Below are 27,876 nucleotides of genomic sequence, written 5' to 3' on the forward strand. Positions count from 1 at the left end.
TAAACAAACACCAATCACCAATATCTCCAAACCCACTTTCAGCTCCCAGCATTCTCTCCCCCTAAAATATTTCTTACTCCTTTCACCTGGGAACTGACCCCATCTTCAAGATCCGAATCAAATTCTCAGCCCCTAGGAAGCCAGCCAGCCCTGCAACTCTGGCATATATTGACCTTGGCCTCCACTCAGAACAACATTCTTCTGCAGCCCTCATGTGACACAGAATGACACTCCCTCATTCTGTGACTCGCCATTTCACATCGCCCCAACCGAAGGCAAGAGGGCTTGGCCAGTGTCTTGTTCCTTCTTTGCATCCCTCACCATTAGGCCTTGCTCATAGTAGGCATTTAATAAACATCAGTTGATTGATTGATGCCAGGAATACAGATTCTAGCCTCCCAGGAAATAATCTACTTAGGCTGAATACTCATCTAAGTCAAGTGGGCAGATGCGGCCCCTGAAGCCTTTTGTTTTACTTAGTCTGGATGGCCTTCGGAAGACATGGAACTTTCCTGGGCCAGTCCACTGTCTCTATTATATAACTGCTCTGTAGCTTCTCTGTGTCAGCGCATGGGGGTCTGACTCACAATGTGCCCTCAGGCTCCTCTATGCCTCCAGCCAACCAGGGAGATTCGGAATAGGTTTTCCAGAGTCTTGGCTATCCACATATCTGAAAGGGCAAGAGCCAGAAACTGAGGCTTCAACAAAGAAGCAACTTCTCGCAAGGTTAGGTAAACAGGATTTGAATATTTCATCCCTGTTCCCGGTAGAATCCCAGTGAGTAGAGGCAGCACATTATTTTGCTCACAATGGGGACAAAGTATGCTTTCCATGTCTTCTGATGAGTTCTGTGGCCATGCCGGGCTCCCCTGGCCATTTCTGGGTTATATAAATGTTTGATGAAAACTCTCTCAGGGGAAATCAAATTTTTATAAGAACTTAATGATAGCCCTTCCAGATGTGTGATGACTTGAACTGACAGCTCATTAACCCTTTACCAGCTGATAGTCTCACCCAGAGACTCTAGAGAAGGCCTAGAAAGGAAACACCCACTTCAAACTTCTACGGAAGCAAGAAATAATTGCCCTTAATAAAATGTCCTATTGAGAAAGCTGGGTTCCCTCCTGTCTGACTTGGGTGCACATGGTGTCACAGATTCTCTGCCCACGCACACAGCACTCACAACACTCCATGAGGACAATGCCCGGTTCTTCATTCCTCCATCTGCTCGTGGGGGAGAGAAGCACATTCCAAGGAGCCTGTGGTTCTTAGACTATCTCAAGTCACTTCTGAATATCTTTTTGGTCTGAAGTCAAGGTTTTCCTGGTGTGTGTCAGATGCCTCATGTAGATTCCTACAGTCTGAGATTAAATCTTATACTATATAATAAAAAGAAGTCAAGGGCTAGTCCTTGTGTCAATGGGCTGACATCGACAAAAATCACTTCTTTCACTTATCCTCGATGCCTTAGCACACACTGAGCTTCGACACCGCAGGAAGGAGACAGAATGGTGTCCGTAACAGATGGCAATGGACTGGCACAAGATTCATCCCACATCTTAAAGCAAGTTCTGGATACTGTCGAGATCAGAATGCCAAGGGACCCGGGTTCCCCGCTCACTCCTGCTCTAACTGTTGGTTCATGGCCAAAGCGTCCTTTTGGCCATTTTTATGGCAACAGATCGGCAAGAAAAAGCAAGGAACTAACTGATACATGTAATAACATGGATGCAGCTCAAAAACATCATGCTGGGCAAATGAAACCAGATATAAAAACATATATACTATATAAAAATCCCATCTTTGTGAAGTTCTACAACAGGCAAAACTAATTCACAGTGAAAGAAATCAGAACAGTGGTCGCCTCAGGGTGTGGGATTGATTGGGAAGAGAAAAGAGGAACTTTCTTTTTTTTTTTTTTAAAGGATTTTCTTATTTATTTATTTATTTATTTATTTATTATTTTTGGCTGTGTTGGGTCTTCGGTTCGTGCGAGGGCTTTCTCCAGTTGCGGCAAGCGGGGGCCACTCTTCATCGCGGTGCGGGGACCGCTCTTCATCGCGGTGCGCGGGCCTTTCTCTATCGCGGCCCCTCCCGTCGCGGGGCACAGGCTCCAGACGCGCAGGCTCAGCAATTGTGGCTCACGGGCCCAGCTGCTCCGTGGCATGTGGGATCTTCCCAGACCAGGGCTCGAACCCGTGTCCCCTGCATTAGCAGGCAGATTCTCAACCACTGCGCCACCAGGGAAGCCCAAGAGGAACTTTCTGAGGTGATCGAAATATTCTACATCTTGATAGAGATGTAAGTTACAAGGGTATAGGATACTCCACAATTTGCAATTTAACACTTAAGTTCAGTCACTGTATGCAAATTAGATCTCAATGAGAACAGTGTTGAAAGGCATAAAAAGGAAAAAAATCTTGGCTTAGGAAATCATCTTCTTCCTCCTTCTATTCCTTTCTTCCTTCAATAAACAGATTATGTGCTCAGCTATGCAGTAAGCCCTATACTTATGTATGTATGTATGTATGTATGTATTAAGGTAAAGAGAAGACTTGGTTCCTGCCCTCATGGAGCTTATAGAGACTAAAAGACATTCCTTTGTTCTTAGTGCAGTGGCTCTCAAACATTTTTGACCTCCAACTTACAGTAAGAAATACATCTTATATTGTCTCTCTCTCTCTCTCACACACATACACACACACACCCCCCAACACAATAGTTTCACCGAATAAAACTTAACCTTACTAGTATGATGCACCCTGATATTTTTGTTCCCATTCTGTTCTAGTCTATTCTACCCTAGTATAGTTTATTCATTAAAAAAATAAATAAATCAAACCCATAAAAATTATTTCATGACTCCTCTAATGGATCATGACCTACAGTTTGAAAAAACACTGTCCTAGGGCCTCCTGTGCTTAGCCCTGGTGCTGCAATTAGCCAGTTACATAGAAATGATTTGTCTGTATGTCTGTGAATACTTCTAGGGTAAGAACTACTTTATTCTTTTTGTACCCCTGATGCTGATGAGCACATAGCTTCGTCCCAAGTAATACTTAATGAACATTTGTAGAGCAGAATAATGTAAGCTTTTATAAAAAAAGAGTAATTAATTTCACCTCAGGAAAAACACAAACAACAAACAAACAAAATAAAACAAGAGCAACTTTACTACCCATGTGGCCTGGAATGCTACCAGCCTGGACTTGCTCACAGTGACCTAGACCCATGCCCTGGCTGAGCACCACGGAGGCTGGCAGACTGCTTTTTCACGGCACCTCACACAGCATCCTGTGAAGACAGGCTCTTAACAAACTTCTTTTTTTTTAAATGATGAGAATAAGAAGTAAAATAGCTTGCTTCTTGGACTGATTTTAAAATACCCACTCACATTTGACGGAGGCTCTGTGGACTGTGCCTGACTTAGCAGTAGCCCCTCTCGTCCCCTGAGGTCAGGGTTTTGGTGAAAGGGGAACGAAAGCTACCCTGGGGGCAAAAGAAAGAGAAAAGGACAAACCAGTAGCAGAGGTGTGGCGGACCGTCCAGGATGATTTTTTTAATCGAATGTGAGATAAATAGCAGAAATTGAGCACAAGAAAGAAGTGATTCTCTTCCTCACGCTGAGAACAGGCCTCTCTCCCAACAGTGAGGAGGAGAAAGGATCCTGTCTAGGGTCCTGACCTCCACTGAAGGACAGTGTTCAGATTGGCATCAACAAGCAGAGAGAACAAAGCAGGGCCTGAACAGGGATCAGGGCTCCACTTCCCCAGCAAGACAATGACACCCAGGGCATTAAGGGGCTGAAATCTACTGACTCAAAAAGCCTTGGCTGAAGGGAGACATAAATCTGTATTTTAGAAACTTTCCCCAAGCAGCTCCAATGTGAGGCCAGATTTAAGTACCCAATGATGTAGCCCAATTCTTCAGTTTGCCAGAGGGTGGAGGGTAGACAAAGCAGAGTTCCAAACCAGTTCCACGACAAGCCCCAGATCACCCAGCTAGTTACGCAATGGTGAATCTTAGACCAGAACCACACATGACATTGTGAAGTGTGGCAGGTTCATTCGCGGAGAAACCAAGGTAGACAGGCAAGTATTGAGGTCTGGCCAGAGGCTTGCAAAACCCAGCTGCTCCTTGCTGACAGCCAGAGGCAAATATCAGGCCTTGAGAGGAGACTGGCCAGGGTCTGCCTGAAGCCCTGGAAACTGGGATGCTTATGCTGAGTTGGCTGGCTCCAGGCCCCTCACTTTGATGACAGGAGAGAGAGGTGAGAAAGGGTGTACTTACGCAGCTGCAGTCAGGGCTGGCTCAGAACTGGGCCAGACTGGAGTTTGCAGGTGAGATCGATTGCAAGACTTAACTATAAGGTGTGAGGAGAAGCAGCAGGAGAAACAAGGCCAAGGTTGACCCATAAGGCCAAAGACAAAACCCTTATCCCTTGTGCCTGCCCCATGCAAAACACATGAGCCTCATATCCTGCTTCTCTCATCATATTTGTGCCACAGCGAGAAGTATGGGTCACATGTCAGAGGCATCTGGATACCTTCCGGACCAGGACTCTAACTTGCAGTTTAACTTTGGGCAGGAACCCTTTTGACCCCTACCTAGATCCCTTATCTACAAATTGGAGATAGTAATATTGATCCCAAAGGGTGACAAGACAACCAAATGAGATAATATTGAGAAATATTAAGTGCTATATAAATATAAGGTAGGACATTCTAACACTTTAGCTCTTGTCACTCACTTCTATGGGCAAGTACCTGATCTAAGGGAATATTTCCTAGGAGACAGAAGTGCACAGTAGTTGTGAGCCTGGGTTTAGAAATCAGACCTAGGTACCAATTTTCCCTCTGTCACTGATTAGCTGACTCTGGGTAAGTCATCTAAACTCTCTGAACTTTAATCTGTAACAGTGGAGGTAATAATGCCTTCCTCCCAGGATTCCAGTGAGGACTGAATGAGAAAAATTATGAAGTGCTTTACCTCGTACCTGGTACATGGCAAGCCCCTGAGGGATCATGGCTACCATCTTCATAATTGTTCTCAAAATGCTTTAAGATGCCTGAGTAACAGAACTGGGGGACTCCTGACCAGATCTTCGAATCCAGGAAAGAGGTGCCCTTGTACCCTTGGCTTTAAGCACTTACATCAATAAGGTCAGACAGGTCGTGGATGTAGTACTTGAAGACAGATGCATTGGTTGCTTCCAAAGCCAGTAAGTACTCATTTCGGGCTTTAATGGCCTTCAGCTTATTCTCTGTATACTTGGCTTGGCGCTGAAAAGGAAACAAAAGTTCCATTTTACTTTTTTTTTCTTTTTTAAAGAGGGGAGATTGTTCTCTAAAAGATGAAAGTACAGTACATTCGAGAACCACAATTGTGCTGCTACTCCCTATGCGCATCTGCCTTAAATTGGGTACTAATTCTGTTTAATGAGATTCAAGGGCATAATGTAGATCAATCCAAGAAAGGTTAATGAGGCTCCCTACTTTAGATGCGTGTCCCACTTTGGTTCTATCTGTAAATTCCATTCTCCATCCTTACACCGCGACCCTGAAGGAGGTGTCACTATATCTGCCTCTGAACACCTGACATCTGAAGCCAAACCCTACGGTTCCCCTCCCAGGCTTAGGAAAGGCAACTACTGTTTCTTGTTTGTCTGCTACAGATGCCCAAGTTCTTCCAATACCTAGGATTTCTTCCAGGGCAGACAGCAAGGTCATTAGGCACTAAAGGAACCCAGAGCTTCCTTGTTTTGCTCTCCACAGGGTTTACTGGAAAATTCCTATCAGTCCTGACTTCCAGAGTGTTCCTCCCCAGCCCCTACAGTTGCCAGAGCCTACACACCTTCTCCTTCATCTTCTCGATCTTCTTCACTGAGCTCCTCCGGACATGCTTCTCCTCAATGCGGACGTTGGATGTGGAGTCAGGGGAGCGTGGGGTCTGCCGGTCCTCCTGCTTGACGGATTTTCCAATTTGCTTCTCCTCCTGCTTCTCCGCCTCCTTTAGCTTGCTCTGAGCACTGATGCTGTCGGCATTGTACATGTGATATGTCTTCATGACCTGTAAGACACCGCCCGCCCCCACCCCTAGAGGTCAAGCCAATGGGGTCAATTCTCTGTTTTACAGGCTAAGAGACTCAGCTGGACCTCTCCCCCATGAAGCAATATCCTCATATCCTTAAGGGCAAAATTCATACGGTTTGGTTCAGCAAACTTTCTATATGAAAGACCACTCCAAAGCACAGGAAAGCAGTATTTGAACTGAGCCAACATGTCTTATTATTAAAATGATTTTACATCTTCCACCGTGATCATTTACTTCTATTTATTAACATTTATAAGCATTTCTATTTTATATTGGCCAAGTAATTTCCATCAGTTAGTCATCTCACAAGACCAAGATGGGAAACACCACCACTCAGACCCCAGGAGCAAAGCCTTCCCGGACTGTTTGGGACCCTGAAGAGGGCAGCACAGCCTGTGGAGTAGCCTATACTTTGGGGACTTTCAGATATAAAATGGGGAAGAGGAACAGCTCCAAACCCGCTTTCTACTGGCCTCATGTCCTAGGGATCTGTCTGTCGGCTTTATCCAGATCATACACCCTCTCTCACAGCAGCAGCAAGAACAAGGGCAGCTACCATTTACTGAGCACTCCTGGCTGTGTGCCAAGTGCTACACACACATTTTCTCATTTCATTCTTGTAGCAATCCTGTGATCTAGACAACAACCCCATGAAGACGGTAAACCTGCAGAAAATTTCAGGTAAGAGCCTAAGAAGGAACAAAATCCACATCAAATGAAACTGGAGTTGCCACAGAAAGGAAGTAGTATCAAAGGAGAGGACACAATTTTCAAATTTTCCTTCAAAGCAACTGTCTGGGAGTCTGGTCCCTTTTCCTAATGAGGAGGCTGGAAAGCCTGGGACCTACGTTCATTTCCTCCCAAAAGTACTACTTCCAGCCACCAGGTGCCTGCTCCTTCCTGCTGGAGCTCTCTGTTTCCACACAGGGAGCCTCTTCTTCTATCTGGAAATTAAAGATGCTTGATAACAAACCAAGCAAGCTGAAGTTCAAGAGTGCTGACATTTTGATGCCATGAGAGGGAGAATTAGAGAGTGTAGGGGTTGGGGTGTATGTGTGTGTGTGTGACGGGGGCGGGGAGTGACTGAACAACAGAGGAGAGCCAGGGTGTAATACTAATAATAATCTCTATCAGTACACGCTGTGTGTCAGGGATCTTATGTACGTCACCTCATTTAATGTTCACAACAAGTCCGAAGGACATGCTATTATTTCCACTTTTAAAGATGAGGAAGCTGAGGGACTCCTCTGGTGGCGCAGTGGTTAAGAATCCACCTGCCAATGCAGGGGACAAGGGTTCGAGCCCTGGTCCAGGAAGATCCCACATGCCACGGAGCAACTAACCCCGTGTGCCACAACTACTGAGCCTGCGCTCCAGAGCCCGCGAGCCACAACTACTGAAGCCCGCGCACCTAGAGCCCGTGCTCTGCCAACAAGAGAAGCCACCGCAACGAGAAGCCCGTGCACTGCAACGAAGAGTAGCCTCCACTCGCCGCAACTAGAGAAAGCCCATGTGCAGCAACGAAGACCCAACAGAGCCAAAAATAAATTAAAAAAAAAAACAATATAAAGATGAGGAAGCTGAGACTCAAAGAGATTAACTATCACACCCAAGGTCACACAGCTAGTAAATGAATCAGAATCAGGATTCAAACCCAGGATTGTCAGACCACAAAGTCCACATTTTTAGCCACTAAGCACCAGTGTCTCTCCTCTGCCTATGACTACGGCTGGATTAGTTGGGAGGAAAGGCTAAATTTAGTCAAGAGAGGCTTAAAAAGAGAATCTGGTTTCGTTTATAAATGTGAGTTAGAGCAGTAGGCTCAAATGGGGGCTAACTTGGCCCCCGGAGGACCAATGCCTGGAGACATTTTTGACTGTCACAACATTATCTGGCCCCAAATGCCCATGGTTCTGAGGCTGAGAAATCCTGGGTTAGAGGGATTTTGTGGGTATGTTCCTCTCTTAGCTGGAGGTGGAGGAAAGAGTAAAGAATACTGGGACACTGACAAAATCAAAGTACTTTAGACTTTAAATAATGTCTCATTTTCGATGCAGAATGTTTTAAATCAGCTTCACCTTATTCTGAACCTGACATCATTTCCCATAAGTATAAGACCTACTCTGTATATTCTGTACACAGGAGAAGCAATATTTAACAACTGACAGCATTAAAAACCTTCCTAAGTAATTCAGTCTTTCCAGATTGACTAAAAAGCAAGAAAGAGGCATCTGTCATCCTGGCTGAAGAAGGGCAGATAGGAGGCTCCTTTTTCTCTTTTGACCTGAATGTGACCAAGGGATTCAAAAGTTTGAGTGAACAGTTTTAAAAGTGAATTGATTTTAAGAAAGTGATTTTTTATTCCATGAAGATGCATAATAAATAAAGAAGAAACACTATGAATGAACATGAGAGACAAAAAAAGGGGTCAAAGGAACAGTGTCAACAGGACAATAAATGAAGTAATAAAAATCAACAATTTATATTACTCCTTTCCCCTAAAGAACTTAAAGAACTTGCTTTAAAAGAGTAAAACACTACCTCATCTAAGAAACTATAAATTCCTAAGGGTAAGCACCACTTCTTTTGTGTTTTCCTTTCTGCTTCACAGTTAAGAAATATGTACACAGCAGTAGTTTTACAATCAATGTGGTTGCCCAAATGACTTAATGACACTGAATCTCTCCTCTTTGCAAATACAGAAGTATAACTAGTGTCTTTCAACTCAAGGGAAAACTAGGTATCCTGAGGCTGAAGCTTGAATAACTGATGTCAAAACAAGTGGAGAAATAGGGAAGTCAAGATAGGAGTTGGAGAAATATATATAGTGAGGCAAAACAAACTAGGGGAAAAACTCAGAAGTCTAAATTCGCAGTTCTACAAAGGAATTCACTCTACTTTGAAAAACTAAATATTGAATTCATGCCTCTAGCTCTGCTCTTCCCCAAGCCACACTAGAATAATAGAAAAGAGTTCTTTTATTATTATTTTTTAGGTATAAACTGAGAAACAAAAAGAATGAAAGCAGAAGATGAAAAGGGGAGGGGCAAGTAGTAACTGACCTACTGAATCCTAAACCAAAAGTAGGGAGAGGCACGAAGCAACCAGTAAATCACAGAAGCCCTCAGAGGAGTCGGTGGCAGTGGGAAGAAGGTGGAGCTAAAAACAAGAGAAACTATTGAGCACCTGAGAACAGTTAGACTCCCAGACCCCATCCCCTCCCCCTCTGTGGTGGAAGACTAGAGGTTTATTTTCTATGGTCTGGGGACACCAGGCTCAGCTGAAGATAGGGGTACTGAACTTAAAACAGGAAAATTCTACACTGAATGTTGAGATGGCCAGGCCTCTTCATGACTCAGCCCCCAGACACAGGCAGGAGATCAGAAGAGCCTTATCTGAGGAATCTGCCCATCTGATATAAAAGATCTACAAATACTGATATCAGGGCTTCCCCATGGAAACAGTCCAGTCAGATTACCCTACAGTAAAGACCACAGTTGACACAGAACTTCCAAGCAGATTTTTAGTGTCTCACTTTAAAATATGAGCAGGCAGCAAAAATTACCAAACATTTAAGGAAAATATCTAATGTGAAAGACCAAGACCAAAGCAAACAATTGAGAGTTAACAGAAAGTACACAGTAAGAAGAAAACTTCAAAAATAATCCATCAGTAATATCCTCAGAGAGATCAATGAGAAATGAAAAGACATTGCATCATGAAACAAGAGCAGGATGCAGCAAAAAAGGAATATTTAGAGAACAATAAAAGAGCTCTTGGCAATTAAGATTCAATTCAAATATCTCTCCAAAGAGCCTGACTTCATGCCCTTCTTCTGTGTAGACATGTGAAAGATTCATCACCTCGTATTTTACTTACTGCTTTTGCTTTTCTGTCTCTTCTATTAAAACTAATGCCTTGAGTTCAGGGACATCTCTTATGTGTCTGAGTGCTGAAGACAAACAGGCAGGCAGAGTGGGGGGGACTATTAACTGACATTGTTTCAAGGGAGCAGGTGCTAAATTCCAGTCTGAAGTGGCTCTGCAGACAGCTGCTGCACCAAATCAAGGGGACATATATTCACGGGGAGGACAGAAGCTTGAAACCTCTGGGGCAACAACAGCTCCAGTGTCCCAACACCTTTTCTTTCTTTCTCAATTCTAGGGCTTCCTTGGCTCTTCCTACTCAGCCAGTCCAAGTGGCTCAGTGCCCCCACCTTCAATCCTTTCTATGGGACCTTGCTGGGCTTCTCCAGATACAGCCTCTGAGTATAACTGAGGCAGAGAATTCCGGAGTTCTTTGGGAAGCAGTGTGCTCTGACTTCAAAGGCATTCCTGATTCATCAGTCAGAAAATGAAAACCACTTATGCCATGGCCTGTAAACTAGCCAGCCCATTAGGGGGTAAAAAGCACGTGGAGGAGAATGCTCACTGGGACTGCTCTCTGAGAGCAGCTGTGGCAAGCGGCCCCTGGCACAGAGTGCCAAGTCAGGAAAATCAAAGGCCTTTCAGGCAGATAAAAGGAAGGTACAGAGAGGCAGCTGGCCCCTTATGGTGAGAGTCTGGGCCTCTCGCCCAAAGGCATCTTTATTTGGGAACACCTGGGTCCTGCCCCTTGGATCACCAAGGTTCAAAAATACCTAAATTATCAACCCGTAGGTGATCAGTCTCCCAAAAAGAGGTATTTGTGGGCATTAAGGGCAGATACAAGGTAAGAAGAGCACTGAATACGGTGGGTCTTTACATCCTTGATTTCCTTTATCCTATGCCCACGAATAACTTCTATTGCTTATAGAGGCCCTTACTGAAGATCAAATAAGGGGAAAGTTCCTTATAAGAAGTCCTCCCAGGCCTCCCTGGTGGCACAGTGGTTAAGAATGTGCCTGCTAATGCAGGGACACGGGTTGGAGCCCCGGTCCAGGAGGATCCCACATGCCATGGAGCACCTAAGCCCGTGCACCACAACTACTGAGCCTGCGCTCTAGAGCCCACGAGCCACGACTACTGAGTCCATGCGCCACAACTACTGAAGCCCTCATGCCCTAGAGCCCACGCTCCTCAACAAGAGAAGCCACCTCAGTGAGAAGCCCACGCACTGCAACGAAGAGTAGCCCTCACTCGCCGCAACTAGAGAAAGCCCACATGCAGCAATGAAGACCCAACGCAGCCAAAAATAAATAAATAAAATAAATTTATTAAAAAAAAAAGAAAGAAGTCCTCCCTTGTTCCCTTCTTAACTCCACTGAGAGAGGCAGAGACATAGAGAGAGTATATACAGCAAGTATCTCCTAAAAGCCAGCATACAATAGTCCCAAGTTCCTACCTGATGAAACCACTGTCCCATATAGGGTGACCGATCATCCTGGCTTACTCAGGACTTTCCTAGGCTCAGCACTGAAAGTCTCATGTCCCAGGAAAGCCTTCAGTTCCAGGCAAAACAAGATAGTCAGTCACCCTAATGCCATGGTGCCTTTCTCAGACTAGTCCTACACTTACCTCACCCTCCAGAAGAAACAACTCATCGTTCTATTCTCTGAACTTTCTAATGGCCTATAGAATCTGCAAACTCATCTGACCCTTAACTATAGTCTGATATTTCATGAAGCATGACTCCCCCAAACTCCCCACCCCCAAGGAAATGGAGACACCAGCACATGGAGTATGTGGAGAGCGGGCTCAACAGAGGTCGGGAGCATCCCCTAAGATCATATAGCTGGTGGAGACTGGGTAGAATTTGGGTTGCCTAATTCAGGAGACTCTAGTCATTAGACCAGGGTTTGTCAGTCTTAGTACTATTGACATTTTAAGCCAGACAGTTCTTTGTTGTGAGGGCTGTCCTGTGCATGATTTCAGTTGCACCCTGACCTCCAGCACCCTCTGCTCCAGCTGTGACAGTTACAAACATCTGCAGACATTTCCAAGTGTCCCCCTGCATGAAAAAATCCCCCTGCTTGAGAATCACTGCACCAGACTGTTCTGCCTTCTCTGGAACTTTCCAGTGCTCTCTACTCTTTTTTCTCTTCCCATTGCCTACTAGAGGAAAATGCCAAATTTTTGTTTGGGCCTTGGATAGATTCTAAGAGTGTGTACTAATTCACCTAATGAAAGGGGACACCAAGCCCAGCCAGTTCTTGGTTTGCACACTAATGGGAAGACTTTATGCTCTGCGTGGACTATGGCCTCATGGTGGCCAGTGAAGTCCTGGGCAACTTCGGATGGCCTGGAGACTATAGCCCAAGGTGCCAGCTCGGCCCTCCTTAGAGCAGTGAGTTCCAAGGTTTTTTTTCTCACTCCAACACATTTTATGCCTTTTTACTTACTTATTTTTTAAAAAAAAAATCAGCATATTAGGAGATCTAGAATTCAGAGGAAAGCTAACAGGTCCCTAGATGCTGCTCTTCCTCTGCTGCCTCAAGTCCCGCTGCAGACGTGGCACACTGGATTTATACTGGTTTGCAGTTTGCTGATTACCCACCCGACTCTTCCCCAGAAAGGGCAACAGCAGAGGCCCAAGATGCTTATGGGAAAACAAAAGGATTCATATAATGACTACATGTGTCATTTTCTATCTTAGTGAATTATTTGCCAGGAGAAAGGAGTAGTAGCTCTTCTTCGTGCCTAGATGATGCTCTAAAAATACATAAAGTGCAGAAGTAAAGCATTTAAAAGACCAGAGGGTTCAGGAAACTCATCCAGTCTGAAAAAGGTTCACGTCAACATGCTCCTATTTTTAAACAGCCTTAACTTCATTTGAAAGAAATGAAAACTTGGGAACTGAACCAAAGGGAACCATCTACCTACTTGGCTTCAGAGCAGAAGAGTCACAGAGTAGAAATTGCAAACAAACTGAGCGTCACTGGAGATAAAGCTGATGACCACTCTACCCTATTTACTTGCTTAACAGTTGCCATGACAAAGTGGCCACACCTAGGCTTTTGGATCAAGAACATGGAATTCTGTGATCCCAAATGCCTGTGATACATGTCGCCACTGCCTGTCTTCCTGTGAATTTAAAAAAAGAAAGAAAGAAAGGAAGGAAAGGAGGGAGGGAGGGAGGAAGGAAGGAAGGAAGGAAGGAAGAAAGAAAGGAAGAAAAAGAAAAAATGCAGTGAATAAGCAAGTAAACACAGGAAATCAATTTCACTTCCAAAACAGGATGGGGCAATCCTGGAGGATGACACCAAGGCCTGGCACAGCCCAGCTGGAGAAGGGGGCCCTGAAAGGCTTTAGCTGCACAATAGGAATATTCCCTATAGGGCAGCAGGCATTTCCTTGGTGTGCGTGTTTGTTTTAAATTATAATTAACGAAACACGGCTGGGGGGAGAAACAGCCCCCACCACCTCCCAGTGCATGAAGAAACGCGCATCAGCCACAGGCATCATGTGCCTGAAGCGCCAGTCACTTCAGAACAAATTGTGTTTCCTTCTCCAAACCCGAAGCCTGGCCCTTCACTGAGGTGTGGCCTTTATAAAGCCCCAGGGAGTCGATGCAAAGCTCTCTCTGCCTGAACTGGTCCCTTATGTTAAGGGCATTTAGGACTCTGCGTCCCTGTAGAGCACTCGTTCTAGTCTCAAACCAGGAGATCAATCCAAGAACTGATGCAAAACTTTGAACAATAGGTCCTTTCCAATAGGGCGAGTATCATTCATGGAGCAATGCAAGCTATGTTCCTTGCCATTAGGTTCGGGGGTCCCTGGCTTGCTGTTAATGAGGGTCAGTTGTGCTGGTGACCTAGGCCTTGGCTGGTCTCTGGTGATAATGCCCCCAAAGAAGCCAGAGTTAGCTTGCACAGCTGAAGAGAGATCTTATTTTGAGAAAGTGTCTTTGGGCTCATTCCAGTTTGAAAATAAGAGTGTGAAAAAAGAGATGGGTGAAGTCATCCCTAGCGGGGACCATGCATGTCCTCAACCTCAGCTCAGTTCTGTTGCTGACGTGAGTATGGCCACAAGCTGCCAAATGCTGCTTCCCTCTGCTTGTGAAAGAGCCAAGCAACCCAGCTGATTTACCGAGTAGAGCTCATTCAGGACCTTCATCAAATCATCTTGGAGCTGCTGGCCGACTTCTTTACTCTGCAAAGAAAGAGGAATGAAGGTTAATTGGGAAACAGAAGGAGGGAGGAGGGGGCAACAAAGGCAAGGGCAGCACTGGCTCTACAAATAACACAGACTCAATTAAGGCCCATTATTTAACCCAGCAAATCAGATAATCACTCCGATCAGACCAAATTATGGTCAGATTACTAAAAGAGTTTTAATAAAATGAAACGTGCCCCTTCTAGAGCCTAGCAAAGGAAATCGTGTGGAGGGAAAATGGGTTGTAGCCTTTGATTTTTCAATTGGTCCCCGAAGAGCAGGCCTGAAAGCCACAACCCACTTGGCAACAGTTGTTAGGTGGGACGAGCTTTCTTGAATCCTTGCAGTCGGGCTTTCCTGAGAATTGTGGAGGAAAGTAAGATGTGAAATAGGATGAGATAGGCATGCGTATATAAACATCCAAGGACTTCAAAGTACCTGACTAAATAGGAACCTCCAAGCAAGAAGAAATTATACCTCTTACTTGCTTTATTTCTACCTCAAACTCCCAGGGCAGTGGTACCTCAATCATGACTGGTTGCTAATGTTACTTGATACTGATATACATTAAGGGGCCTCCAACAGGTTAATCTTAAGGAGTGGTGGCTGTCAGGTTCTTCGCTGCTGCTGCCCAGGGCTGGCATCTAACTACATGGGGAGAAGGGTAGAAATAGAGAAGATTAAGGAAGCAGGAAGGAAATGAGTCACGCCTTTGATACTGAGTGTTCTATGCCAAACCCACGAGAGCAGGACATAAAACTGATAGGCATCACTGGGTCATTGAGAGGGGAAACCTTTGTTTTATCTTCTGCCAGCTCCTTCTAGTTCTTTCCTACTAAAAATCAGATACCAACAATGCCCTTCTAACAGAAGGTATAATACTACCTACCCCTGGTACAGCTCAGCTCCCAGGCAAAGAAAGGAAGATGTCCTGCATGTCAGAAACATAATCATTTAAGATCTTGCTTTTTCTTTTTTAAGATATATGACTTTAAAAATATTTTTTTTCTGATTACAAAAGGAATATATGTTTATTGCCATAAATAAGAAAACTGTAGAAAACCTCAAAAAAGAAAAAGCAACCCTTAATTCCCACCCCTAAGAAATCACCACTTTGGACTTTGTTATACATTTTTCTCTCTACAATTTTTATGGAATTGGGATTGCATTACACACACTGTAACATATCCACTTAGACATATGTTGTGAACATTTCCCTACATGTTATTCTTCTATAGTATTATAATAGATTATATATTGATGTAGTTCCTATATTCTTGGACATTTACTTTGCTTACAATTTTTTGTACTAAAACATGCTGTATTTAATTACTTTGTATATAATCTATGCACACACCTGTCATTATTTCCTCCTAGAAGTAACATTGCTGAGTCAAAGACTGCTAACTTATACCCTTAAATTGCCCTTGGAAAAAACTGTACCCATTTAAAATACCAATAGAAGCATATAAGATGTTTTTTACTTTTTTTTTGTCTTGAAAATTTGATATGGCATCCTCTTTTAATTTGCAGTCCTTTAATTCTAGTGAGCCTAAACTTTTTTTTTACATGTTTAGCAGTCATTTTCACTCTTCCTTTATGCTTTGCCATTTTTCTATTAAGGAATTAATTATGGAATATAACATATGTGTGACCTTTGTTGTGAGCAGACATGAATTTTTACACCTGGTAGTGTGGAGAGGGATGGAGGGAGCCCTGAATTGGCAATCACAAGACTCTTCTATTTCCAGCTCCTCCACTATCAGGAAAATAGCTTTGACAACCTGGTCCATCTCTCTGGACCTCTGTTTTCTTTTCCATAAAATGAAAGTCTTTGGCTTAAACATTCCTAAGGTCTTTTCCAACCTCTGCCATTCTATAATTCTTCACCATCCTTTGACTGGCTTCTTGAGTCCACAGTAGATTCCAACACCCCCACTTCAGTGTACGGGGGGGTTGGCCTTCCTCCACAGAGCACAAGATAATCAGCAGGTTCTCCTCAGGGACCAAGATGCTCTACAAAATGGATGGCTTCAGGAGTACCTTGCTAGCCTTAAATTTACTATTCCCAAATGACTCTCATTCAATGGCCTCAACTGCTGGAAGAAGCCATAAGAGGAAACGCCTTTTTCCAGGATCTCACATACCAACCTCTCCTTCCCATTGTGAGGAGAGCTGAGCTCCATTGAAGCAGCAGAGGCCCAAGGAGTGGAAGTGAGGCAAAATGACTCACCAACCAGCCACAGAGTCAGCAACAAGGCCAGGAAGTGACCATGAGTATCATTTCCAAACACCCTGCCCTCCTGCCTCCAGGCCAACTCCCCCTGCCAGCCTCCCAGCCTCCCTTACACCACCTGGTGTTTAGAAGGCAGAGGTTACAGGAGAAAGCTCCCATTCCTCTACCCTGCTGCTTACCCATGACTTAAATAACCTAGTCCCCAGAGGAGGTGGGAAGGAGAGGGAGAGAAAAAGCGTAACCAATAAAACAGCAATTAAGCCCGGGCAGATGTTTCCTTTCGTGTACTGATTAGTTGGAAAAGGACCGACTCAACTATTATCCCTGTTTATTTGAACAGGCTGCTGAAGTGATTCTGACTTACTCTCCCTCTGGCTGCGGGCTGGCCTGGGAACACACGTGCTGTTAGCCAGGTTACAGTTATGATAAAGTCCCCAGCAGTTGGGAGAAATTCTGACTCGAGGAGAGAGGCAGGAAATAGCCCGTACCTCTCCTTGCGCAGACGGTAAAAGGCCACCGTTCTCTATTTCAGAAACCTTAACTGTGTGCCTCTGGGGGCAAGCGTGGCCCCAGCGACCCCTAAAGGGCTTCTGTGCTGGCGGCTGCTGCGGAGCAGTTGTCAGAGCCGGAACGCTACAAGGGGCCCCACCCAAAGACAAGGAGGACATTTATTCCTGGGAACAACAGGACCTGATGAGGCCGAGTCCATGACAATGCAGACTGTGGAGCCTTTCCGTTTCCTATAAAAAACAGCAAGGGATTTCTAGGCAGGGAAGAGAAAGAGAATTTACAGAGCAGTCTTTGTGCCCTATCATACAGCCTGCATCTCTTTTCTTTAAAATTTCTTGGAAGGGAATGAGTCATCTAAACATCGCAGGAAACCAAATAGAAGTCGAGGGAAAAAATTACTTGGGGCAAAATTTTTCTCTTAAATGTTTGCATAGTAATCTTTGCCTGGAAAAAAAAAAAAGAAGAAATGCCTAAATTTAGACCAGAGATGTGGCACAGTGAATGCTGGTTCTCCGGGATAGGAAGTGCCATGGTGCGCTCAGGAGGGAGCTTTTATTTTGAAACTCACCACAACTGTTTGGCCAGTGTGTTTCACAGGCCCCCACTCTGCCTGCTGCCGGGGCGGGGCTGATTGGAAGGCAGTGAGATTGCAACAGCGCCTGCCAGCTGTGTGCTTACAAAATGGGCAGGGAATCCTCCTTTTCCAACAGATAACAACAGCACTGGCCAACAGAACCGAAACACACAGCCTCATTTCCCGAAGACCATCAAGTCCTGAAACCTCCTCACTCACAGAAAGGATGCAGCAGCAGAAACGTAAGGACACATGAGGTTCTGTGGTCTGGGCTGCCGGGACACTGGTCACTCAACTTTGCAGCAATACATTTCCTGAGCTTGGATGGGTTTGTCTATGAGCATTTCCCAAAGAACACTGATTATGAAAGGGTTTTCAAACCAGTCCTCCTCAGGGAGATTACCTGCTACCTGATTCTCTAGGTACTTAGCTCAGCACTAGTATGCTTTCCAAGTTGGGGAGGAGGGGCTGTTGTTTACTGGCTATCTATACTACAAAGCTCTATTATCTGACAGGCACAAAATTACCCCTTATTTGTATGGAAAAAAAAAAAAAAAGAGGAAGGCATGTATCTGCCATGTGGTGAGAGCTAATTTCAGCCCCGTCCCAAGGCTGAGCCTGTCAGCAGGTAGAAACAGTAGGGTCATTTAGTTCTCTGCCGATTAGCCTGTGTCAGCAGATTTCCAAAAAGGAATCCAATTTTCAAGGGCATATATCTCCCTCCACCAGTGCTATACCCCCCTCCCTACCCCAAAGATACTTCTGAGACCAACTGTTAAAAAGACCTAAAAAAATGTAAAATTGAATTTACATTTACAGGTTTCAGAGGAAAGAGACATGAACCCTATACGAAGCTCTGACAGTAGGAGAAGTGCCACCAGATGTAGGGTGACTGTTTCAGGGGCACTGGCTCACCACTTCAAAGTGGCCAAGTTTCAAGAGCTGGAGCTTTGCCTGAAATGCTTTTGGTGGGGAGGACGGGGCTAAAAGGAGTGGCTGTGTGGCAGCAGGGCTAGTGCTAGGTGATGGTGGGCACTGTGTCTGGCCTCTCCCCAACCCAGCTCAGCCCATCAAAATAGGTGGTGCAGGATGCAGCGGTGAGGGTGCAGGGTGTGGTGATCCTGCAGGTCAGAGCTCAGGAGTGATTTCTAGATTTCCCTATGGTCACACTACTTGTATCTATGCGGGGGGACTCTTTCTATTCAGCTTTCACTCATTGATTAAGATAGCACATGGTGGCTCTAGCAAGGCTGTGCTCCGGTTAAGCTCTGGGGAGCCCACGGTAGCATAAAATACAAATATACTGAATTGCAAGACATTTATAGAGAGGTAGGCTGCGAGCTGCCACGAAAGAGACACCTGAAGTGCTTTTACCTTCTGAAGATAGGGTAGAACAGGATTTCAAAAAATACATTTTAAAAATTGTAATCCAGTATAACATGTGTGTGTCTACAGTAGAAGTACTTTTTATGTGCAGTGCATTCTGATTTTTCCTATTCTTTTCTCCTTCAATTTTTTTTTTTTTAAATGAAGGTCTTTTTTTTTTAAACACTATTTTATTTATTTTATTTATTTATGGCTGTGTTGGGTCTTCGTTTCTGTGCGAGGGCTTTCTCTAGTTGTGGCAAGTGGGGGCCACTCTTCATCGCGGGGCGCGGGGCCTCTCGTTATCGCGGCCTCTTTGTTGCGGAGCATAGGCTCCAGACGCGCAGGCTCAGTAATTGTGGCTCACGGGCCTAGTTGCTCCGCGGCATGTGGGATCTTCCCAGACCAGGGTTCAAACCCGTGTCCCCTGCATTGGCAGGCAGATTCTCAACCACTGCGCCACCAGGGAAGCCCACCTTCAATTTTTTTAATGTTAGTCATAATTCACTAAATTCATTTTACAACTAATCAATGAGTCATTATACACAGGTTTAAAAACACTGGACACACTAATTGGGGCATTGATAAAGAAAATAGTGGATTAAGGACTGAAGCCCACCAACCAAGACAAGCGCTAAGTAACTTGGCTCTCAAGGTGGCTAACTGCATGTTTTGAAGCAGGTTCAATTCCTAGGTCCTGGCAAAGGGGGAAATGCTGGATTTTTAAGGAGTGATCAATAAAGAGTCCATTGGCAAATATTTATAGAACACCTATTATGTGTCAAGTACTTGTGGTTTAACTGAATATAGTAGTATACAAAACAGTTTAAAAGTTTAGTCTACTGAGAAAGATGGACATTAAGCTGATATCTGAGCCTATCAGAATGCAACTCTTCCAGTCTCAAAAGCATTACTAGAAATGGAATTTCTTAAGTTAGTTTTCTAGTTCAAGATGAATTTTTTTCTATCTCAGCCAAGAGGTTTCCACACTTAACTCCAGAGCAACCTAGATATTGAATCTAACTTGCCAGAAACAGAAATGTGATTTCAAAAAATCTTGCTATTACATAGCAAATCCCTTCTTTGAATTTGCCTTTCTAAGTTACTAACAGATATTTCAGGTTGTAAAGATACTGCTTCAGTATAAGCGACTCCCAAAGCACTCACATTTCATTTTTAAAGAGTCTCTTGAGCTTCTCAGCACCATACAAACTAAAAAACTCACCAGGTGCTCCTTCACTCAGAAGTGAATGGGTGTAGTTAAATTCTCTCAGTAACAAGAGTCATATTTTAAGAGAATAAAAGAAAATGTCAGAAACCTGACACAGTCTGAGACCCAATACCCATCTCAGAATTTGTCTTTTGAAACACAACTGGTTTCTCAATTAGATTCCTGTTTAATTATCTAAAAAACTTAATCTAAAAAAAAAAAACCCAAAAAACCCAAAGCTACTAAAATATGAAACCATCTAAAACTAATGAAAGAGACAGATTATAACTTTTAAAACCATATTTCTTAAGTGCCCAGCCCACTGCTTTGTACACAGCAGCCAGTAAGGTAAACAGCTGTTGAATCAATTAGGTAAAATTTTAGACTTAAACATTATGCTTTCACATAATCACAAGAATAAAACAATATAGCTGCGTTTACTTCATGTAGATTACTGAAAGTGGAAACTCCATCTGAAGTTATCCACATGAGCTCCCTCAGGTTACAGTTCATAGATGAGCCCAAAAAGTTGAAATGACTTTTCCGGGGTCGCACAGCTATCCAGTATCCTGTCTGGGACCACATGCAGTATTCAAAGAGGGTGAAACATGCAGGCATTAGAGCAGGATTTGACTCCTGCTTCTACTTCCCATTTGTATGACCTTGGGTAAATTGTTTAACCACTCTATGCCTCAGCTTCCGCATCTGTAAAATAGGATAATAATGGGATAATCCATGTAAAGTGCTTAAGGTAGAATCTAGCACTTAGTATGCTCAATAAATGTTAGCTGTTATTAATATTAGAATCCAGCCCTCTTAACACCCATTTGAAAGCTCTTTTCCACCAGTGTGCTGCCTCCTGATGTACCCCCAAAACATGTAATGATCATGATATGTGGAATTGGGAAGGCTCCCAGAAGCTAATCCCCAGGCAGAACTGCAGCTAAATCCCTCCAGTGGAGGGGCTCTATCAACCACAGGGAAGAAGAATCTTTGGTTTTCCTCATGCTGCTGATGCACAATCTATTCCCCTCCCCAGTCTCAGTAAGAACCAGAGTAATAATAACTCTGTAAGAAATATGAAGTTTTCCTAAGGGGGAAGGGTAGGTGGTTAGCAAAAAGGAAGAAATTGGTGGGGGGTTGTGGGGCAGTGGCTGTAGAAGCAAAATAAAAAAGATAGATTTACTTTCTATCTCTCTAGGTAGATTAAACAGGAAAGATCCTTCTCAGATGCACAACCAGGACTTGGTTCAATTGGGGTCATAAATTAAATGTCCAAAGGTAGGAGCTCCCTACTGTCTAGGTCAGAGAAGACAAAGAATGCCCATTACTAAGTTCTGGTTTAATGAAATCCAAGAGCTTTCTCCTCTAGGGCACTTGTTTCTGAAAGCCATTTCCTTAAGGCTTTCCCAGAAGTTCTGGAATGTATGAGTAGTCAGACTTAATAACCCACAGTAATGCTAGTGGGCGCTGGGAGAAAATCCATTCTTTGCCATGACAGGGAACGCTATGGAGTCAATTTCTACCTCCTGTGGATGCTTACTATGCTCTGTTACAACTGACCAGAGCCTCTTGTCAGGGAAACATATGATTCGGACAAGGCTGAGTCCCACTGGACTGGGGCAGGGGTGGGGTGGGGGTTGGGGGACAGGAAGAGGCTGAAGGTCCTCTGCTCTCCCAAGACCTCAGATGGCACAGTCTAAAACAAAGACCTGTAACAATCTGAATGTCCCCCCATAGTTGTTTCAATCTCTTGGAATGGCCTATTCTAATACTAAAAAATAAGCTGAAAGCAACATCCCTTAAAAGGAGACAATCAAGTCTGAGGCTTCATTTCTTAAACCACCACTATGATGCTTCTCTTGGCAAATTTCCATCTTTAACTCTTCTGGATAATGATTTCAGTGGGAGTGTAATAATGTCTTTAGGCCCTGATCTCCAGTGCCAAAGGATTTCTTGAGGTCATATTGAAGATGAGTGATCACCCCATCTCCCAGTCAGGACACTAAAGGCATAGAAATGGTGTCTTGATGACCATGGCATCCTTGGGTAGACTGGGACACAGGGGACAAAAGACACAAAGACAAACAGGCAACATGAGAGCACAAATCTCTCAGCAGCTGTAAAATGGATTCTAGAGGAAAAATAATCAATGGGTTGGAACTGGGCAAGAAAGAAAAAAAAAAAAAAAAGCCAGAATGATAAGGCTGAGCATATGCCCATCTACAGTTAGGAATTCCAGGAGCTGGGTGATGGGAAGAATACCCCTGTGGCTCCCAGCTGACTGGGAGGAGGCTGGAAGCATAGGAGTTAACAGAGCTCATCTGAAAGCTGGCAGCGTGAACACGGCATGGGAGGCGGCCTGGTAGGAAGTAAAATAGCCAGCAGCACCCATACAGGAAATGCCTGGGGTGCTGGGAAAATCGCTGATTAGATACTTTAAAGAGGAACCTGGCAGCAAAGTCAGTTCATTGAGGGATCTGTGTAGTTCTTCTACTTTTGGAGTTGCCTTAGAATCCCACCGTCAAGATAAAAGGAGGAGCAGAGGGTTTAATTATGGAAAGAGCATCTTGATACTTCAGGTGCCAGAGTTGGACCAGAGAGGAGCAAAAAAGCCAACTCTGGGAGATAAATAGAGTTCTTCACTGGCAGAAGATTAGAATGCATTTCCTTGGGGCTGGGGTGGAGCTCTGAGTCTGGACAGCTTTCTTCAGTGACAGTGGTGGTCTGTACCCTTTCGTCTTTGTCCACACTGTGTCCACATGCACAGCCACTCCCGTCAGTCTACGGACAGTTAAAAAAATCTACGTCCTTGGAGGAACGCACCTTCCCTCATCCCCAGTGAAAAATCAGTGAATTGTGAGAAGGAGGATGTCCAGAGTTTGGAACTGACGATTTCCGGTCCCCAGCTCTAAGTGATTCAATTTTTCCTCTTCACTTCGGGCTTTATAAGTTTTCCAGGTCCACCAATAGAACGTGTATCTGACTGCAGTTGCCAGGCATAGGGCCCATATATGTCATTTAGGCCAGGTTTGTTCATTGTTTTTCAAATCTTCTTTATCTTTACGGATTTTTTGTGGGTGTGTTGTTTTTTTTTTTTTGTCTGTTTGATTATTTGCTAAGTCAGGTGTATTAAACCTCCCACCGGGGTTGACGATTTGTCTATTTCTCCTTTTAATTCTGTCCATTTTTGATTTATATGTTTTAAGTTTGCATTATTAAGTATATAATTCTTCCTGGTAACTTGAATCTTTAATTATTATGAAATATCCTTCTTTATCTCTAATAATCCTTTTTGCATTAAAATCTATCTTGTCTGATTTTATCAGAACTATCTTTTCCCATCATTTTGCTTTAACTCTTTCTATATCCTTATATTTAACTCTGTCTATATCCTTATATTTAAGGTGTGGCTTTTCATGCTTCAGTTTTGTTTATTTAAAATCTGTTTTTTAATTTTGCATGAGTCTATTTACAGTCATTGTAATTACTGATACATTTAGGTTTAAATCCACCAACCAGCTGTATGCTATTTGTTGTATTTTCTCTCACTTTTTACCTTCTTTTTTCCTTCTAATTAAAAAAATTCAGTAAAAGTCACTCTTGGTTTATTCTCTGTGCTTTGACACATTCGTGTACGTTTGTACACAAATGCACAAAGTGGGTATCCACCACCAGTTAAGACATAGAACAGTTCCATCACCCACCAAAAAATTCACTCATGCTGCCCCTTTATTGTCAAACTCTCCTCTACCCTTAATCCCTGGAAGCCACTGCTGTGTTCTATATTCCTATAGTTTTGTCTTTACCAGAATCTTTCTTACCATCTCTTGGCTAGTTTTTATTTATCAAGTTTCCCCCTCTCTTAGATTGGTAGAGATACTATTTCTTTAGTGATAACCCTAAATTATAACATACATCCTTGACTTGCCAAAGTCTAATATAAATTAATACTCTTACCACTTCCAGGACAATACCTTTAAACCTATTTCCCCATCTCTGCCTGGGCACAGATTCTATTGTTGCCATTTACATTAATTTTATGTATGTTTAAAACCCTGCAAGAAATTATTTTTTTTAAAGTCAATATTCATTTAGATGTATACTTTTTGTTTCTCTTCACTTTTTCCTGCATCTCCAAGTTTCTATCTGGGATTCATTTTATTTCTGACTAAAGAATACCATTCAGGGGCTTCCCTGATGGCGCACTGGTTAAGAATCCGCCTACCAGTGCAGGGGACACGGGTTCGTGCCCTGGTTCAGTAAGATCCCACATGCTGCGGAGCAACCAAGCCTGTGTGCCACAACTACTGAGCCTGCGCTCTAGAGCCCACAAGCCACAACTACTGAGTCTGCGTGCTGCAACTACTGAAGCCTGTGCCCCTAGAGCCCGTGCTCCACAACAAGAGAAGCCACCACAATGAGAAGCCCTCACATCAAAACTAAAGAAAGCCCGTGTGCAGCAACGAAGACCCAACACAGCCCCCCAAAAATAATAAATTAATTAATTAAAGAAAGAAATAGAAAAAAAATTTTAAAAAAAAAGAATACCATTCAGTATTTCTTTTAGTGCAAGTTCTGCTGATGATAAGTTATATTAGATTTCTCTTGTCTGAAACAGTCTAGTTCACCTTCATTTTTGAAGGTTATTTCTTTCAGCATCATTCTACTGTCTCTTTTCTTCTATTGTTTCTGTTGCAAAGTCAGCTGTCAGCTTTGCTGTCTCTCCTTTGAAGGTAATATGCCTTTTCCCCCCCACCTTTGGCTGTTTTTAAGATTTCTCTCTGTCATAGTTTTCAGCAACTTTACTATAATGTGCCTACATGTAATTTTCTTTGTATTTATCCTGCTTGGGGTTCATAATCCTTCTTCAATCTGTGACTTGATGTCTCTTCTTAGGTTGGGACAACTCATAGGTTTATCTCTTCAAATATTGCTTCTACCCCATTCTCTCTGTTCTCTTCTTCTAGAACTTCAAATGTATGCATATTAGGCCTATTTATCATATCCCACAAGTCTCCTATGCTTTGTTTTGTTTTGTTTTGTTTTTGGTATTTTCCATCCTTTTTCTCTTTCTAAGCTTCCGTATGTATTTTTTTCTGACCTATCTTCCAATTCATTAATTCTTTTCTTTTTTAAAAAATTTATTTATTTATTTATTTATTTATTTATTTTGGCTGCATCGGGTCTTAGTTGCAGCACGCGGGATCTTGGTTGAGGCATGTGGGATCTTTCATTGCGGCGCGTGGGCTTCTCTCTAGTTGTGGCATGCAGGTTTTCTCTTCTCTAGTTGTGGCATGCAGGTTTTCTCTTCTCTAGTTGTAGGGCGCAGGTTCCAGAGTGCGTGGGCTGTGTAGTTTGCAGCACACAGGCTCCCTAGTTGAGGTGTGCGAGCTCAGTAGTTGTGGCGCGTGGGTGCCCACAGCCTGTGGGATCCTAGTTCCCTGACCAGGGATCAAACCCACGCCCCCTGAATTGTAAGGTGGATTCTTTACCACTGGACCACCAGGGAAGTCCCCAATTCATTGATTCTTTAGTCAGCTTTGTCTAACCTGCTATTTAATCCACATTGAGCTTTTTACTTTAGTTACTATATTTTTCAGTACTAAAATTTCTGTTTGATTCTTCTTCTTTTTTTTAACATTGAGATAAAACTCACATACCATAAATTCACCATTTTAAAGTGTATGATTCAGTGGTTTTAGTATATTCACAAGGTTGTACAACAGTCACCACTATTTAATTCCGGAACATTTCATCACCAAAAAAAAGAAGGCTCTCACCTGTTATTAGTCACTCTCTCCCCTGAGCCCTTCCTCAAACTCCTGGCAACCATTAAGCTACTTTCTGTCTCTATGGATTTGCCCATTCTGGATATTTCCTATAAATGGAATCATACAATATGTGTTTTTAAGGTTCATCTATGTTGTAGCATATATCAGTACTTTCTTCCTTTTTATGGCTGAGTACTATTCCATTGTATGGATATGCCACATTTTGTTTACCTGTTAATTAGTTGATGAACATTTGGATTGTTTCCAAATGTTCATCAACTGGTTATTATGAATAATGCTGTTATGAACATTCATGTACAAGTTTCTGTGTGGGCATGTTTTCAGATATCTTGAGTATACATCTAGGAGTGGAATTGCTTGGTCGTAGGGTAACTCCACGCTTAAGTTTTTGCATAAGTTTTGTTTAAGTTTTTGAGGAATTGCCAATCTGTTTTTCATAGCATCTGCACCATTTTACAATCCCACCAGCAATGTATGAGGGTTCCAATTTCTCCACATCCTTGCCAACATTTATTTTTTCTTATTTTTATTTTTGAATTACAGCCATCCTGGTGGGTGTGAAGTGGGATTTCATTGTGGTTTTGACTTGCAGTTCCCTAATGACTAACAATGTTGATCATCTTTTCATGTGCCTCTTGGACATTTGTATACCTTCTTTGGAGAAATGTCTATGCAAGCTTTTTGCCTTTTTAAAGACTGGGTTGTTTCTCTCTTTATTGTTGAGTTGTAAGAGTTCTTTATATATTCTGGATACTAGATCCTTATCAGACACATGATTTGAAAATATTTTCTCCCATTCTATAGGTTGTCTTTTCATATTTTTGATAGTGTCCTTTGAAGCACAAAAGTTTACAATTTGGATGAACTTCAATTTATGTACTTTTTCCTTTTGGTGCTTATGTTTGGTGCCATATCTAAAAAACCATTACCTAATCCCAGGTCACAAAGATTTATGCCTACGTTTTCTTCTAAAAGTTTTAGCTCTTCCATTTATACCTTCAATCCATTTTGAGTTGTTTGATTCTTTTTTATAATTTTCCAGTTTTTTGTTATTATTTGTTTTCATAAACATAATTAATTTAAAGTTTGTCTGATAACCATTAATATGGACCTCCTGTAGGTCTATTGTTTTTCTTACTAGCATTGCATATACAAAACACTGAGAGATACTAGGCCTAGGATGACAGCATTGTCCACTAGAGAGGATTTAAATTTGCTTATAGCCACTAGATATCTTAGATCAACTTAATCCAATTAGAGATTAAGATAATTTGAAGCTAGGTTTCAGTCCCTGTGAGCCTGCTAAAGTCTGTTTCTGGTTCACTGTTACTACTAAATTGTATCCCTGTGGCGTTCCAAAGCCTGGGGAAGTTTACCAGGGCTCCCCTTCCTCAGCCTGAATTCCAATTTTTGTCCTGTTAGCCCTATAAGGCTATTAAAAGCTCTGCTTGGCTTCTCTTCTAGAATAGCAGATGCCTCTTAGGCAAAAGCAGCTTCAAAGAAGCAGAAGGGCTAGTCTGAGTTATCGAAACTGCCATTTCTAGTAGCAAAACTCAAAGTTTAAACTTTGAAGACAGACATTATCTTTATGTGTAGCCCTCACCAGGTCCAGTGCAATGTTGGATACCTAATAAGTATGCTTGGTAAGAAAGAAAGAATGGATACTGATGAAAGTGAAGGCTTACCACATTTACATTTTAAAGTTGTTCATTTCCCAGGATATGGTAACCAAAATACTCTGGTAAAACAAGAGAGAAGCAAGCTTGAGGTTTTAAATATGGTTCTTCATTACTTCCTTAGAGGCTTTTCAAAAACCACAATCCATCAAAGGATAGGAGAGGGATGAATCCACCTCATATAAAGGGCATATTTGAAATTAGCTGTAGTGATTGAGAATCCAGATTTAAATCTCAGGCATTCTCTGGTAACCCGAAGTCCACCAAATGGAGGAACTCCCCATGAAGTTCTAAAAATGAGCACATATAAAAGTCTTATATGGGGCCATTTGGGGCTTGAAGAGG

At 43.0% G+C, this 27,876-nt stretch overlaps 1 protein-coding gene across 10 annotated transcripts in view; it reads right to left on the minus strand.

Annotated features, from left to right (window-relative positions):
- The window catches only part of SRGAP2 (SLIT-ROBO Rho GTPase activating protein 2), a 238,732-nt gene that overhangs the window by 64,697 nt on the left and 146,159 nt on the right, over window positions 1-27,876 (minus strand). For all 10 annotated transcript variants that reach the window (XM_057550708.1, XM_057550696.1, XM_057550706.1 and 7 more), the window contains 3 exons: window positions 14,100-14,162; window positions 5,854-6,069; window positions 5,154-5,282 (listed from right to left, as the gene is read on the minus strand). In XM_057550708.1, coding sequence (XP_057406691.1) covers window positions 5,154-5,282; window positions 5,854-6,069; window positions 14,100-14,162 — 408 coding nt within the window. The remainder of the gene's footprint in view (window positions 1-5,153; window positions 5,283-5,853; window positions 6,070-14,099; window positions 14,163-27,876) is intronic.

The sequence above is a fragment of the Balaenoptera acutorostrata genome, chromosome 1 (genome assembly GCF_949987535.1).
Source record: "Balaenoptera acutorostrata chromosome 1, mBalAcu1.1, whole genome shotgun sequence".
Lineage (NCBI taxonomy): Eukaryota > Metazoa > Chordata > Mammalia > Artiodactyla > Balaenopteridae > Balaenoptera > Balaenoptera acutorostrata.